Source organism: Sciurus vulgaris, assembly GCF_902686455.1.
Source record: "Sciurus vulgaris genome assembly, chromosome: 1".
NCBI classification, from domain to species: Eukaryota; Metazoa; Chordata; class Mammalia; order Rodentia; family Sciuridae; genus Sciurus; species Sciurus vulgaris.
The window spans coordinates 72,815,755-72,830,878 of record NC_136461.1 but is presented as its reverse complement, the minus strand read 5'-3'; the positions used below and the strand labels follow the sequence as shown (position 1 = coordinate 72,830,878).

At 36.4% G+C, this 15,124-nt stretch overlaps 1 protein-coding gene across 1 annotated transcript in view; it reads left to right on the top strand.

The window, feature by feature from the left end:
- Positions 1–15,124, top strand: part of DDAH1 (dimethylarginine dimethylaminohydrolase 1) — a 128,433-nt gene that overhangs the window by 77,850 nt on the left and 35,459 nt on the right. Inside the window, exon 2 of the mRNA XM_079139957.1 lies at positions 4,430–4,529. Coding sequence (XP_078996083.1) covers positions 4,430–4,529 — 100 coding nt within the window. The remainder of the gene's footprint in view (positions 1–4,429; positions 4,530–15,124) is intronic.

Below are 15,124 nucleotides of genomic sequence, written 5' to 3'. Positions count from 1 at the left end.
TTATTTGCTTTGCTTTGCCTTATATTAGGGAAAGTTGGGGGGGGGGACGGGTTTTGATTTTAGGTTTTGGGGAAGTTTTGCAAGAAGAAAAGGAGAGTTGAACATAAAAGGTTATTTAGTGCTGAATGTGTTTTTTTAATCTTTTCCTCCTTTTGAAAGGTAACCAGAATCCAAACAAAAACTGAGTTACTTTAGGCCAAAATAATAATAATAATACCATTAACATGTTCTAGGCACTGAGCTAGGTTCTTTCTATGTGTTACCTGACTTGTTTCATAATCCGTTAAAAAATGTTATCTTGCTTGCAGATGAGGAAACTGAGGCTCAGAGAACTTAATTCATTCCAAGTCATATCACTCATAAGTGACAGAACCAGGATCCAAATCCCTGGTACTTTGCACTCACTATGAGAGTCTGAAATGAGAAGTCAGGATGATGACATCACCATGAGAAGACAAACAAGGGACCATAAATGAGAACTATAAAAGAAACTGGAAGGTAGGAAAATAGGAAAGGTGAGAAAGGAGACTGGGTATCAAAAAAAGAAGAAATTCTTCAGACCAAATAGGTCCTTTGGAGTGGCTGTGTCCTTATAACCTGCTCATATGTCTGGGCTGATGTTCTTTTGAGTTCAGTGCTGCATCTCACCAGACAGGCCTATCCTGACGTGGTACCTGAAGATCACTAGTTCAAAGGAGATATTATATAAGAAGTGTATCTCATGCTTTCTGGCATCTTCCAGGACCTGGAAGGAAGTCAAATTTGAATGTTTTGAATTTAAATTTAAATATGTCCTCGATGTAGTGTTCTAACTTTACATTGAATTTGCAGAAAAGACTGCAATTTTAATTTACTGGAAAGCAGATGGAATCTGTCATGGGGTGGCAAAACACAAGAAACTTGTCCAAATGTAAGAAAAGCAACATATTTTTTCCTTGTGGGTCAGTTTTATAACACAAGTATCTGTCAGTATATGCACACAAGCTGGTATTTCACCAAAATAATAAAAGTTGTACATAATATTTATTGAGTAATTACAGTTATATGTGCTAAGAGCTTTACATGAATTTAATAATCAAGAGGAACCCAACAAGATGGAATTATTATGAATAAACAATCACTTTAAAGATGAGTAAGTAGTAGGGTGGGAATATGAACCCCAGGCCATTGATCATAGACTTTCCTAGTATAGTGACTATGAATGTGTAACCACAATAACTGCATTTTTTAACATTAGTACTCCAGAGGAAGAGAAAAGGAGAGAGGGAGGGGAAGGGAAGATAATTAACTCAAGACTACTGCTTTTGGAGACCAAGATATGTGGGCTGAATGAATGGCAACAATAGAGGCTGTCAGAAGCCACTGTGGCCAGGGAAGTAACCTCTGGTAAAGGTTAGGAGGAGAAAAGGTGGAGCAACCATAAATGGGAATATAAAACAAAACAATGAAATCAAGTGTATGGAGCATGATGATGGAAAGAAAAAGGTCTTGTAAGTCTTCAGAATAGAATGAGGGAATATTATACCCATACTCTAAGGTGCAAATTAAGGCTTAAACTAATTAGGGCTCTTTCTCTAAATCTGCCCTGTTTCTAATTTCATGGGCTAAAATGACCTATTCAACTCAGCCTTTTGATTAATATTGTTTGTTCTGATGATTTCTCTGAGTAATGTGAAATTCCACTCTGCAAGGTTACTATCTCTGCTAAAGGTTGGTGTTATAGTTTGGTTGTTTTTTTTTGTTTTGTTTTGTTTTTTTAAATACATCATGAAAGTTAATTAAGTCAACTTTAACCATGGCTATGAAACAGCAGAAGGGCAGTTTCTTGAAGGTTCATGGTTTGGATCTTTTCCTGCAAACATTCCCACTTGTACAGTTACATTGAAAGTTCTGTCAGCCTGAGTGACTGGCTTGATTTATGCCTGTGTCAGTGTAGTGCCTGGTTCATTGTGCAACCCCGTTGGTCTCCTTTGCTGGAACCTCTGTGTCAAGAGATTGCAGTTCTCAGTGGACAGCCTACAGGGTTCAGCCTCTTTTTTCTTCTCCAGAAATCTACCTGACTTAGCATTGCCAATTTGATGCCATATGGTCCTGCGCTTCTCAAAACTGTTTACTTGATGTTTAAATTTTTTAAAAACTCTTGTCCATGCACTTAACTCTGAAAATAATGTGATACCATCAACATTTGTGGTATGGACCCATCCTGATGACTTTGTGTAGATGTGACTGAACATTAAAAAAGAAAAAAAAAAGTACTTCCCTTGCACAAAAGCCAGTTTTTTAATGTCAGTGCAGCTGTTTTGACTTTTTAAAAAAACCACAAATATTCTATCCTCTAAAACTTCAATTTAGAAAGATATAAGACATTTAAAAAAAAAATACAGTGTTTCTGAAACGAGTGTATAGTAGCCTCCTTACTGTCCTTTAACTCTTTAGAGTTGAATCAAGTTCCTATATTGAGAAGTTACATAGTTACAGATGAACTTTTCAGACCAAAATCCATGTTACTGCTGAACTCCTAGTAACCTTTGAGATGTTAAGCTGTAATGGTTGCAGCAGTTAGCAATAGAAACAAAAGGTGATGGCAGCCCAGGTCTCATGATCTCTCCCTAAGCTCGGTGAATTTTCCATGGACACAGAAGCAGAGAGGCCAGAAGCAAAGGGTCGTGTGTTTTCCTGGGTTCACAGTAGCTCAACAAGTCACACTAAATGTTGTTTTCTCCTTTTCTATGCTATAGCAATGATTCCACTTCCTGTTACATAGGAAAACCTCTTCTGCTGGTAAAAGAGGTCACTGGATGTATTTATTACAACGTTAAGACCATTTTGTCCATGGAAATAATTTTTATTGTTCTGAGTCACCCTGGTTTGTGGAATTTTAACATGAGTTCCAGGACAAGGATGAGATGATATATTTATTTTACTTTGTATCCTCTTTAATGTTTTTGAATGCATGAATGTCAGCCTTGTTGTCAAAGTATTTCCATATTTTTATTGCTTTAGAACTGACTGCCGTATTGATGTCGCTTCCTTGACAATTCACGCTGTGTCCTCGGTATGCTACATTTTGGCAGGGCCACCTGCTTTGCCCAGTGTGATGTGATCTCTTGTTTTCCCTTAGTCCTGTTCATGTCTTCTCAATGTATGTCTTTACCATGCTAAAAGTTTTGCAGACTTTCAAAACTATTTAAGTTGTTTTGTTGAGTTGTTGGAAGGACTTTAGTTAAATTGTAAGCTTCAAAGGGTATTTGTTGTGCCTTCCTTTTTTTTTTTTTTTCTTGTGTTAAAATAAGCCTTGTTAGAAATGTTCCCTAATTCAGCCCAGAATCTCTCTGTGCTGTAGACACATCCTAGAATCTTAGAGTCCCTGATCATCATTTCTAATATGCTTTGGTGCATCAGCTTTAGCTCAAATGGTTACTTCCTCATGCCGGACTTTCCATCTGTCTAATATGCTTTGGTTTGACTACAGTTACTATATTTGTTAATCCCCTCTGTGGAAGTAGGTTTTAAAAGACAAGTAATCATACTAATTGTTTGCATATAAAGTTAAATAACAGTTTAAATGTACAGAAAAGGTTTGGATGTTCTGGCATTTTAGAAAACATTTGAGCCAGGCACAGTGGCGCATGCCCATAATCCCAGCAACTCAGGATGCTAAGGCAGGAAGATTCTGAGTTCAAAGCCAGCCTCAGCAATTTAGCAAGCCCTTAAGCAACTCAGTGAGACCTTGTCTCAAAATAAAACCTTAAAATGTGGGGATGTGGCTCAGTGGTTAGTATCCCTGGCTTCAATCCCTGGTACACATAAAGAAAGAAAGAACGAAAGGAAAGAAGGAAGAAGGAAGGAAGGAAGAAAGAAAAAAAAAAGAAAGAAAATATTTGACTAGGAAACAATGGCTGTCCTATACATTGAAATTTCAAGTTTCTAGTTATTGATATTCCTTCCATTATTATTCTGTATGTGTGTTATTCTGACTCACCAACTGACTCAGGCTGAAAATTAAAATCTTGATCTTTCTGGAAAAGATATGCGGACTATGTGATATGCCTCATGTCTTTCTTGACCTACATGCCCTATAAATGGTCAACCTCCAGCAGTGTCCTAACTGGTCAGCCAACAGGGTACTAGTTACCCTTCTCCAAAAAAAAGAGACTAATATTGACTCAACCTTGGACTAAAAGGGAACCAAATGGGCAATTTCTAACAGATAATTTCTTCTCTTTCAAATGGTCATGACTGATCCTGTGATCTTACCCTATATAACATACATTCCTGTATTCACAAGGATGAGTGTGTGTATGTGTTTGGGTGTGTGTGTGTACACATGCTTACATAGGAGGATGAAAATGCTCAAAAGTTTTCAGTAGTTGGTTTTTGTATTAGGAAATGGTAGGCTACTAATCTGAGTCAATTTATTTTTCAACAGGTTGACATGATGAGAGAAGCATTAGAAAAACTTCAGCTTAATATAGTAGAGATGAAGGATGAAAACGCAACCTTAGATGGTGGAGATGTCTTATTCACAGGTATAGTTGGCATTTATTTTTTTCTGTCCGAAAGTATTTCTAGTACCTAAGTCATACTCACTCATTTTATTACAGTGTTTATTTTAATTACTGAAGTAATGGATGCTAAATGTAGGGAATCTGACAAATATAGAAAAGCACAATGAGGAAAAAAGTGACCTTCCGTTTAGAGATAATCAACTTAACATGTGGTTTTTCATTCTTTCAATACTTTTGTTTGCATATATCTGCATATTCTTACAAGAATATTATTGGTATGTACATGATCAGTATGAATCTTATTTTTATGTTCTTTTGTTTTTATGAGTAGCATAGTTTTGCATCTAGTAACTTTATATCTGGTTTGTATTTGAAGGATTCTTAATTCTAGATTAGTGTCATTTACAAATAATTTTCTTTCCAGATGGCAAGAGGAATTCAAATAATTTTCTATACAAATTGATTTGGCATAATGCCAGCTGAGTAATAGCAGAACTCGACAAAATATAAATGCAATGTTATTATTGATCTAACAGAATCGCTTTGCACAATCAGTATAATATGGCTCTTAAAGAAACAGTAATTTTAGTATTTAGCCTTTCTAATTCTTGTTGATCATAGGATTATTGTTTTATAAAATCATTTGTAAAATCTGGACCCCCGCATTCCTCCTGGTTATATTGAAGAGCAAGATAATCCATAGTAATTTTAAACTCATACAGAGAGTTTGTTTTCCTCTAAATGTCAGAGAGTGAATACCTGTTGGACCAGTGTAGCCCAAACAGCAAAGGCTGGTTCTCAGGGATCTGGGAAAGCAGCCCCATGTGACCCATTGAAAGCACGAAGCATCCTGGAAGTCTAATATTTTAACTGATGTGTACTTCTGTTGAATCCTGTGTATATGGCTGAAGATAGCCTTCTTTGTTTTCGTATAGAAACAGTTTTGTGTTACTTACATTTTGGCTCTACCGAGTTTTCCTGGGAGAGGAGTGTGCTCATTCTCTGTTCAGTGTCCTATGCCTGGGGCTGAGGCCATTGTTTTGCCCAGCTCCAGGGGGCACCGTTCCACAACGGCCCTGTGAATAGACCGGATAGAGCTGTGCACTGCAGGGCCTGTGCTGCCAAGGTCACAGCTGCTAGTGGCCCTGCCACTGGGGTGTGGTCTGCTGCACATCGCACATTGAGCCTCCAGACGCAGAACAAGGGGTGGGGGGCTCACACTGCATTCTTAGCTCTGGCTGATCCTGGGCAGACACAGGCATTCTTCAACTTTGCCCAGTAAGTCCCCCCACTGAGAATATTCTTTGTGCCTCCCATTGATGGCACTTTCATTTTTTTTGACAGACCAGAACAACAGCTTGTTTCACTTAGAAAATAGGCTTTTGTGAAAAGCTAGATGTGTAAATCACACTTCCTTAACAATACTTTTTTTAAAAACCAGAAATAGTGGTATAATACACAACTTACTGTAAGCAGATATGGATCACCTTTGCAATACAGCTTAAAACAAGCTATATTCACAGCCATTTAGTTGTCTTCACAGCCAAGCTGCACAGATGCCCTAAAACCTCCTCAATGGTAGGCGCAGCTCACACTAGGAGTCCCTTCCTGCCCAGTTCAAGGTTTTTCCACAGCATTTCAAGCCTGATGCTTTTCCCCATATTCTAATTAGTCACTTAGCACTGAAGCTTATCTTTGATATGCTCTTTAGTTTTTTTTTTACTTGCTATATTCAGTATATTAATTAACATCTTATGTATTATATTGAAAATTGAGATGATGTTGGGACATCTCTGTGCTTGGCATCTCATTCAAACCTGATGTGGGGTCCTGCTTTCTTTTCCTACTTCTGTAGTTTTCTTTCTTCCTTCCTTTTTTATTGTGGCAAAACATATATGACTTAAAATTTGCCATTTTCACCGTTTTTACTAAGTATACGGTCCATGGGGCATTAATTGCATTCACAATAGTATGCAACATTACCACTCAATTTTTGGATTAGGCAGAATTATATAAGAAAATCTGTAACACTTTCTATGTGTTCTGTGCCTTCTTCCTTCTGTAACTCAGACTTTCATTAATAATTTATCAGGAAATGGACAGAAGGAGAGCTGCTTTCTAATTCCAGTTCCTGCTGGGAAATATGTCAGTCAGGCAAGCAGCTACTGTTAAAAACTGTTTTCATCTCATTTCTCTTGAATAAATAACATTGGCTTATTTCTACTCTTCTTTATGTATTTTTGTGAAATATAGAGTACATAGAACTGAGTTGTAAAATGTGCATGTACTGTTTTCAAGACCAAAAATAAAATGAACACCTGGGTACTCACCCCTGGCTTATGAAATAGAGCATTGTCAGGACCACAGAAACCCCTTGGGGTCCCTCTATCCCCATTCTCTCCCTCCTCCCAGCCTCAAGAAATCACTGCTCTGGATTTTGTGTTAATTACTGCCTTGTTTTTCTTTGAATTTTGCCTCAATATATGTATTCCTAAATTATAAGTTAGGTTTGCTCGTCTTACATCTTTTTGTTATTAGTGTCCCACTACATGAACTCTTGCATGAATTTTTTCTACTTCTGATTCAAGTTGATGTGTGTAGCTGCAGTTTATATTCAATACTGGCTAGTACTCTGTGGAAGAAATATACCACAGTGTATTTATTCACTTTCCTGGTGATGTATACTTTGGGTGTTTTCTGGTTCTTGTCTACTATTATCTTCAATGCTGCTATGTTAATTTCTGTGTGTGTCTCCTGCAGACATGTGCAAGAGTTTCTCTAAGGTCAACATTGGGAAGTGAATTCCAGGTTATAGGGTAAATGTTTTTTCTTCCAATGAAATCATTATTCGATCTTCTTCTTTAATCTAAAATATGGTTAATTACATTAATCAATTTTCCAATAGTTGACCAGTCTCTGGGTTGAAATCAAACTTGATCATGTTTAATTCACTTTTTTCATTCCAGTATTGGAGCTGGTTTGCTAATATTTTGTTAACACTTTATTTTCATGTCCTATAATTTTTCTTTCTTTCTTGTTATCCTTGTCTGATTTTGGTAAAGTGTTATATGAGTCTCATCCAAAATATTAAGGGATGTTTCTTATTTTTCTGTTCTCTGGAATCAGTACCATTTGAACTGTGTATTCCTCGAACTGTGGTAGAAACACATCCATAAACCATCTCTGGTGCTTTCTTTGTAAGGTGATTTTAAACTGGTTCAGTTCTTTAAAGATAATATGTCGAGGCTTCTCTGAGTCCATTTAGGGCATTCCATTTTCTAGGACTTTAGCTATTTTATGTAAAAGTTCTCAAAATGTTGGGTATAAAGTTTTTCCTATTTTCTTAAAGTTTGTTTAAGCTTCACAGCAACTGTAGCTATATTCCTTTTTAGTTTGTGATGTTTGTGCCATCTGCCTGGCTGCTTGCCCCCTTCCTTCTTTCCTTCCTTCCTTCCTTCCTTCCTTCCTTCCTTCCTTCCTTCCTTCCTTCCTTCCTTCCTTCCTTCCTTCCTTTCTTCCTGCCTCAAGTTGGTCAGTTTTATTAACCTTTTCAAAGGACCAGCTTTTGACTTTGTTGAACTCTCTCTCTTGAATGTTTCCTCTATTTATTTCCTTCTTTCAGATTTCTTTCTTTTATTGGGTTCCTTTTCACCCCTACATCTCAAGTTGGAATTTTATCTCATTAATTTTGAATCTTTAATCTTCACTAACATAAGCATTTCCCTCCAAGTACAACTTTACAGAATCTTGATTTTGATGAGCATTTTTGTTAGTATTTAGTTCTAAATGTTTTTAAATTTCCATTATGATTTAATTGTTGACTTATAATTAAAAAAAAATACTTGGCCATTGTTATAAGTTGCTGGAACAACAACCCATCAGTCTCCTGGTGGGCAAGTGAAGGAAAGACATAACATTTATCCTATCTTTCCTTTTACGAGTTGTATTTCAGGTAGACCAAATACTTGATTGATGGTTTTCTTTTTAGAACTCCAACCAGCAAATGCAGATCTCTAACAAAATCGTGGGTCTGTGCCTGATCATCAAACAATACTAAAACCATTATGTGAAGGCTTGATGGAAAACTGTATAATAGGAAAATTAATCTGATGCCTCCTGAAAGAAGGAGGAGGAGGAGGAGGGGGAGGGGGAGGGGGAGGAGGAGGAGGAGGGGGAGGGGGAGGAGGAGGAGGAGGAGGAGGAGGAGGGGGAGGGGGAGGAGGAGAATATGACCCTCTACATGAAACTATGTTTACTAAAAATAGAAAGAATACAGGAACAATTTAATGTTAAATGATATTAGGAAGCAATCCATCAAATCTGGAATGTAGGATAGTCAATAGAATAAAAGGCCTGATTTCTCCTATAAATAAACAAGGTGGAGGAAGGGAATTGGCATAGAAGAAAATGACCCATGAATACCCAAAAAATAGGTTTTTAAATATTTCAACTCTAGCATTTTAGTTATTTCCATCAGGAAGATGATTTAGGGGGTCTTATCCACAATACTGCCAGAAACAGAGAAGTACAACTTACTTTTTAAAGAGATAAACAGTGTGCTTATCTTTGTACTTTTCTATCATACTTAATTGTATGAAATGGAAATAGCATGCATGCCCCTATATAAACGTGTTAAAACTTGCTTACTGCATTCAGTTTTTCTAAAAAGTTGTGTATAAGGCTAATTTATAAATGTATTCTTATCTGAAAAGAATTAGTGAAGCTTTATTTTCTAATCATACGTGACTTTTTTTTATAAAATAATACTTTTGCCATGGAAAAGCAAAAGTATTATGCCTGTCCCTACTTAAGTTTTGATTTTTTATGTGTGAGTTTTCTGAAGAGACTACACAATCATACCATTGCCAGAAAAAATCGTCATTGTGCCACAGCAGATTTCTGTGTGTGCCAAGAGCATAAACCCTTGGAATCTTTCCTAACATCATTTGACCTATGTCATTTACCCCTTTTATAAAGACAGATGAAGATTAAAGGAGCAGCATTTATAAAGTCTGTCAAACAGCCCCTTTTCCATAGCTGCCTTCTTACTTTACCATGATGCTCTGAGACAAAAACACACAGATTTCTCTTTGAATAACAAAAGAAACAAAGGGTAATGTTGCTAACTTGTCAGTGCTGTTACCTAATTTCTGATTATAAATTATGAATACATTTAATTCTTTTGTTTCTTTTTGTTTCCTTTTGTTATTGTAAAAAAATGGGATACACGTTGTTTCTCTGTTTGTACATGGAGTCAAGGCATACCATTTGTGCAATCATAAATTTACATAGGGTAATGTTGTTTGATTCATTCTGTTATTTTTTCCCTTCCCCCCACCCCTCCCACCCCTTTTCCTTCTATACAGTGCTTCCTTCCTCCATTCGTGCCCCCATCCCTAACCCTAAACCTAACTCTAACCCTAACACTAACCCCTCCCACCTCCCATTATGTGTTATCATCCACTTATCAGCGAGATCATTCGTCCGTTGGTTTTTTGAGATTGGCTTATCTCACTTAGCATGATATTCTCCGATTTCATCCATTTGCCTGCAAATGCCATAATTTTATCATTCTTTATGGCTGAGTAATATTCCATTGTATGTATATACCACAGTTTCTTTTTTTTTATATATTTGATAGGATTAGGGCATATTTATTTATTTATTTATTTATTTATTTAATTGTCAACAAATGGGATACATGTTGTTTCTCTGTACATGGAGTCAAGGCATACCATTTGTATAATAATAAATTTACATAGGGTAATGTTGTTTGATTCATTCTGTTATTTTTTTCCTCCCCCCCACCCCTCCCACCACTCTTCTCCCTCTATACAGACCTTCCTTCCTCCATTCTTGCCCCCCTCCTTAACCCTAACCCTAAACCTAACTCTAACCCTAACGCTAACCCTTCCCACCCCCCATTATATGTCATCATCCGCTTATCAGCAAGATCATTCGTCCTTTGGTTTTTTGAGATTGGCTTATCTCACTTAACATGATGTTCTCCAATTTCATCCATTTGCCTGCAAATGCCATAATTTTATTATTCTTTATAGCGGAGTAATATTCCATTGTATATATATGCCACAGTTTCTTTATCCATTCATCAACTGAAGGGCATCTAGGTTGGTTCCACAATCTGGCTATGGTGAATTGAGCAGCTATGAACATTGATGTGGCTGTATCTCTGTAGTATGCCGATGTTAAGTCCTTTGGGTATAGTCCAAGGAGTGGGATAGCTGGGTCAAATGGTGGTTCCATTCCAAGCTTTCTGAGGAATCTCCACACTGCTTTCCAGATGGCTGCACCAATTTGCAACCCCACCAGCAATGTATGAGTGTACCTTTTTCCCCACATCCTTGCCAACACCTATTGTTGCTTGTGTTCTTGAAAATCACCATTCTACTTGGGGTGAGATGGAATCTTAGGGTAGTTTTGATTTGCATTTCTCTTATTACTAGAGATGTTGAACATTTTTTCATATATCTGTTGATTGCTTGTACATCTTCTTCTGTGAAGCGTCTGTTCATTTCCTTAGCCCATTTGTTGATTGGATTATTTGTATTCTTGGTGTAGAGTTTTTTGAGTTCTTTATATATTCTGGAAATTATTGCTCTATCTGAAGTATGAGTGGCAAAGATTTTCGCCCACTCTGTAGGCTCTCTCTTCACATTACTGATAGTTTCCTTTGCTGAGAGAAAGCTTTTTAGTTTGAATCTATCCCAGTTGTTGATTCTTGCTTTCATTTCTTGTGCTATGGGAGTCCTGTTAAGGAAGTCTGATCCTAAGCCGACATGTTGAAGATTTGGACCTACTTTTTCTGCTATAAGATGCAGGGTCTCTGGTCTGATTCTGAGGTCCTCGATCCATTTTGAGTTGAGTTTTGTGCAGGGTGAGAGATAGGGGTTTAATTTCATTCTGTTGCATATGGATTTCCAGTTTTCTCAGCACCATTTGTTGAAGAGGCTATCTTTTCTCCATTGCATATTTTTGGCCCCTTTGTCTAGTATGAGAAAATGGTATTTATTTGGGTTTGTGTCCATGTCCTCTATTCTGTACTTATGAGTTCTAAAAGTTTTCTGGTGCAATTTCCTGGTTCCTCTAAATATAGAATCATGTCATCAGGGAACAGGGATAGTTTGAGTTCTTCTTTTCCTATTCGTATCCCTGTAATTTCTTTGGTTTGTCTAATTGCTCTGGCTAGAGTTTCAAGGACAATCTACCTTTCTATTTTGGTACCAATACCATGCCGTTTTTGTTACTATTGCTTTGTAATAGAGTTGAAGATCTGGTATTGCAATACCCCCTGCTTCGCTCTTTCTGCTAAGGATTGCTTTAGCTATTTTGGCTTTCTTATTCTTCCAGATGAATTTCATAATTGCTTGCTCTATTTCTGTAAGGTACGTCATTCGGATTTTAATTGGAATTGCATTGAATCTGTATAGCACTTTTGGTAGTATGGTCATTTTGACAATATTAATTCTGCCTATCCAAGAACATGGGAGATCTTTCCATCTTCTAAGGTTTTCTTTAATTTCTTTCTTTAGTGTTCTGTAGTTCTCATTGTAGAGGTCTTTCACCTCTTTTGTGAGATTGATTCCCAAGAATTTTATTTTTTTTCGAGGCTATTGTGAATGGGGTAGTTTTCCTAACTTCTCTTTCTGAAGATTTATCACTTATGTATAAAAATGCATTGGATTTATGAACATTTCTTGTAACCTGCTACTTTACTGAATTCACTTATGAGTTCTAAAAGTTTTCTGGTGGAATTTCCTGGTTCCTCTAAATATATAATCATGTCATCAGCGAACAGGGATAGTTTGAGTTCTTCTTTTCCTATTCGTATCCCTGTAATTTCTTTGGTTTGTCTAATTGCTCTGGCTAGAGTTTCAAGGACAATGTTGAATAGAAGTGGTGAAAGAGGGCATCCCTGCCTTGTTGCAGTTTTTAGGGGAAATGCTTTCAGTTTTTCACCATTTAGAATGATATTGGCCATGGGCTTAGCGTAGATGGCCTTTACAATGTTAAGGAATGTTCCCACTATCCCTATTTTTTCTAGTGTTTTGAGCATGAAGGGATGCTGTATTTTATCAAATGCTTTTTCTGCATCTATTGAAATATTCATGTGATTCTTAACTTTAAGTCTGTTGATACGGTGAATGACATTTATTGATTTCCAACCTTGCATCCCTGGGATAAAACCCACTCGATCGTGATACACTATCTTTTTAATATATTTTTGTATGTGATTTGCTAAAATTTTGTTGAGAATTTTTGCGTCGATGTTCATTAAGGATATTGGTCTGAAATTTTCTTTCCTCAATGTGTCTCTGTCTGGTTTAGGTATCAGGGTGATATTGGCTTCATAGAATGAGTTTGGGAGGGTTCCCTCCTCTTCTATTTCATGGAATACTTTGAGGAGTATTGGAATGAACTCTTCTTTAAAGGTTTTGTAGAACTCGGCTGAGAACCCATCTGGTCCTGGACTTTTCTTTGTTGGTAGGCTTTTGATGACCTCTTCTATTTCATTGCTTGAAATTGATTTATTTAAGTTGTGTATGTCCTCCTGGTTCAGTTTAGGTAACTCATATGTCTCTAGAAACTTACTGATGTCTTTGAAATTTTCTGTTTTGTTGGAGTATAGATTTTCAAAATAGCTTCTAATTATGTTTGTATTTCACTCGTGTCTGTTGTGATATTTCCTTGTTCATTCTGAATTTTAGTAATTTGAATTTTCTCTCTCTTTTTCTTTGTTAGTGTGGCTAAGGGTTTATCAATTTTGTTTATTTTTTCAAAGAACCAACTATTTATTTTGTTAATTTTTTCGATTTTTTTCTTTTGTTTCAATTTCATTGATTTCAGCTCTGATTTTAACTATTTCCTGTCTTCTACTACTTTTGGTGTTGGTCTGCTCTTCTTTTTTTCTAGGGCTTTGAGCTGTAGTGTTGTTTATTTGTTGATTTTTTCTTCTTTTGTTAAATGCGCTCCATGAAATAAATCTTCCTGTAAGTACTGCTTTCATAGTGTCCCAGAGATTTTGATATGATGTGTCTTTGTTCTCGTTTACTTCTAAGAATTTTTTTATTTCCCTCCTGATGTCTTCTGTTATCCATTCATCATATAATAGCATATTCAGCTATTGGAGAAGTTTCTGTTTTTTATTCTGTCATTTATTTCTAATTTCAATCCATTATGATCCGATAGAATACAAGGTAGTATCTCTATCTTCTTGTATTTGCTAACAGTAGCTTTGTGGCATAGAATACGGTCTATTTTAGAGAAGGATCCATGTGCTGCTGAGAAGAAAGTGTATTCGTTCTTTGTTGGATGGTATCTTCTACATATGTCCATTAAGTCTAAATTGTTGATTGTGTTATTGAGATCTATGGTTTCTTTATTCAATTTTTGTTTGGAAGATCTATCCAGTGGTGAGAGAGGTGTGTTAACATCGCGTAGTATTATTGCATTGTGGTCTATTTGATTTCTGGAATTGAGAAGACTTTGTTTGACGTACACGGATGAGCCAATGTTCAGGGCGTAGATATTTATGATTGTTATGTCTTGCTGATTTTTGCTTCCCTTAAGCAGTATGTAATGTCCTTCTTTATCCCTTCTGACTAGTTTTGGCTTGAAGTCCACATTATCTGAAATGAGGATGGATACTCCAGCTTTTTTGCTGTGTCCGTGTGCATGGTATGTTTTTCCCCTTCCTTTCACCTTTAGTCTGTGGGTATCTCTGTGAGATGAGTCTCTTGCAGGCAGCATATTGTTGGATTTTTCTTTTTAATCCAATCTGCCAGTCTATGTCTTTTGATTGATGAATTCAGGCCATTAACATTCAGGGTTATTATTGTGATATGATTTGTATTCCCAGTCATTTGACTCATTTTTGTTTTTTGACATGATTTGGTTTCTCCTTTATTTGGCTATTCCTTTAGGCTAGTTCCTCCTGTTGCTGATTTGCATCGTTGTTTTTCATCTCTTCCTCATGGAATAGTTTGCTAAAGATGTTCTGTAATGCCAGCTTTCTTTTTGTAAATTCTTTTAGCCTTTGTTTATCATGGAAGGATTTTATTTTGTCATCAAATTGAAAGTAAGTTTTGTTGGGTATAAGATTCTTGGTTGGTATCCATTTTCTTTCAGGGCTTGGTAAATGTTGTTCCAGACCCTTCTAGCTTTTAGGGTCTGGATTGAAAAATCTGCTGATATTCTTATTGGTTTCCCCCTGAATGTAATTTGACTCTTTTCTCTCGCAGCCTTTAAAATTCTGTCTTTATTTTGTATGTTAGGTATTTTCATAATAATGTGCCTTTGTGTGGGTCTGTTGTAATTTTATGTATTTGGAGTCCTATAAGCCTCTTGTACCTGGTTTTCCATTTCGTTCTTCAGATTTGGGAAATTTTCTGATATTATTTCATTGAATAGATTGTTCATTCCTTTAGTTTGTTTCTCTAAGCCTTCCTCAATCCCAATAATTCTTAAATTTGGCCTTTTCATGATATCCCATAATTCTTGTAGATTCTGTTCATAATTTCTTACCATCTTCTCTGTTTGGTCAACTTTGTTTTCAAGATTAAATATTTTGTCTTCAGTGTCTGAGGTTCTGTCTTCCC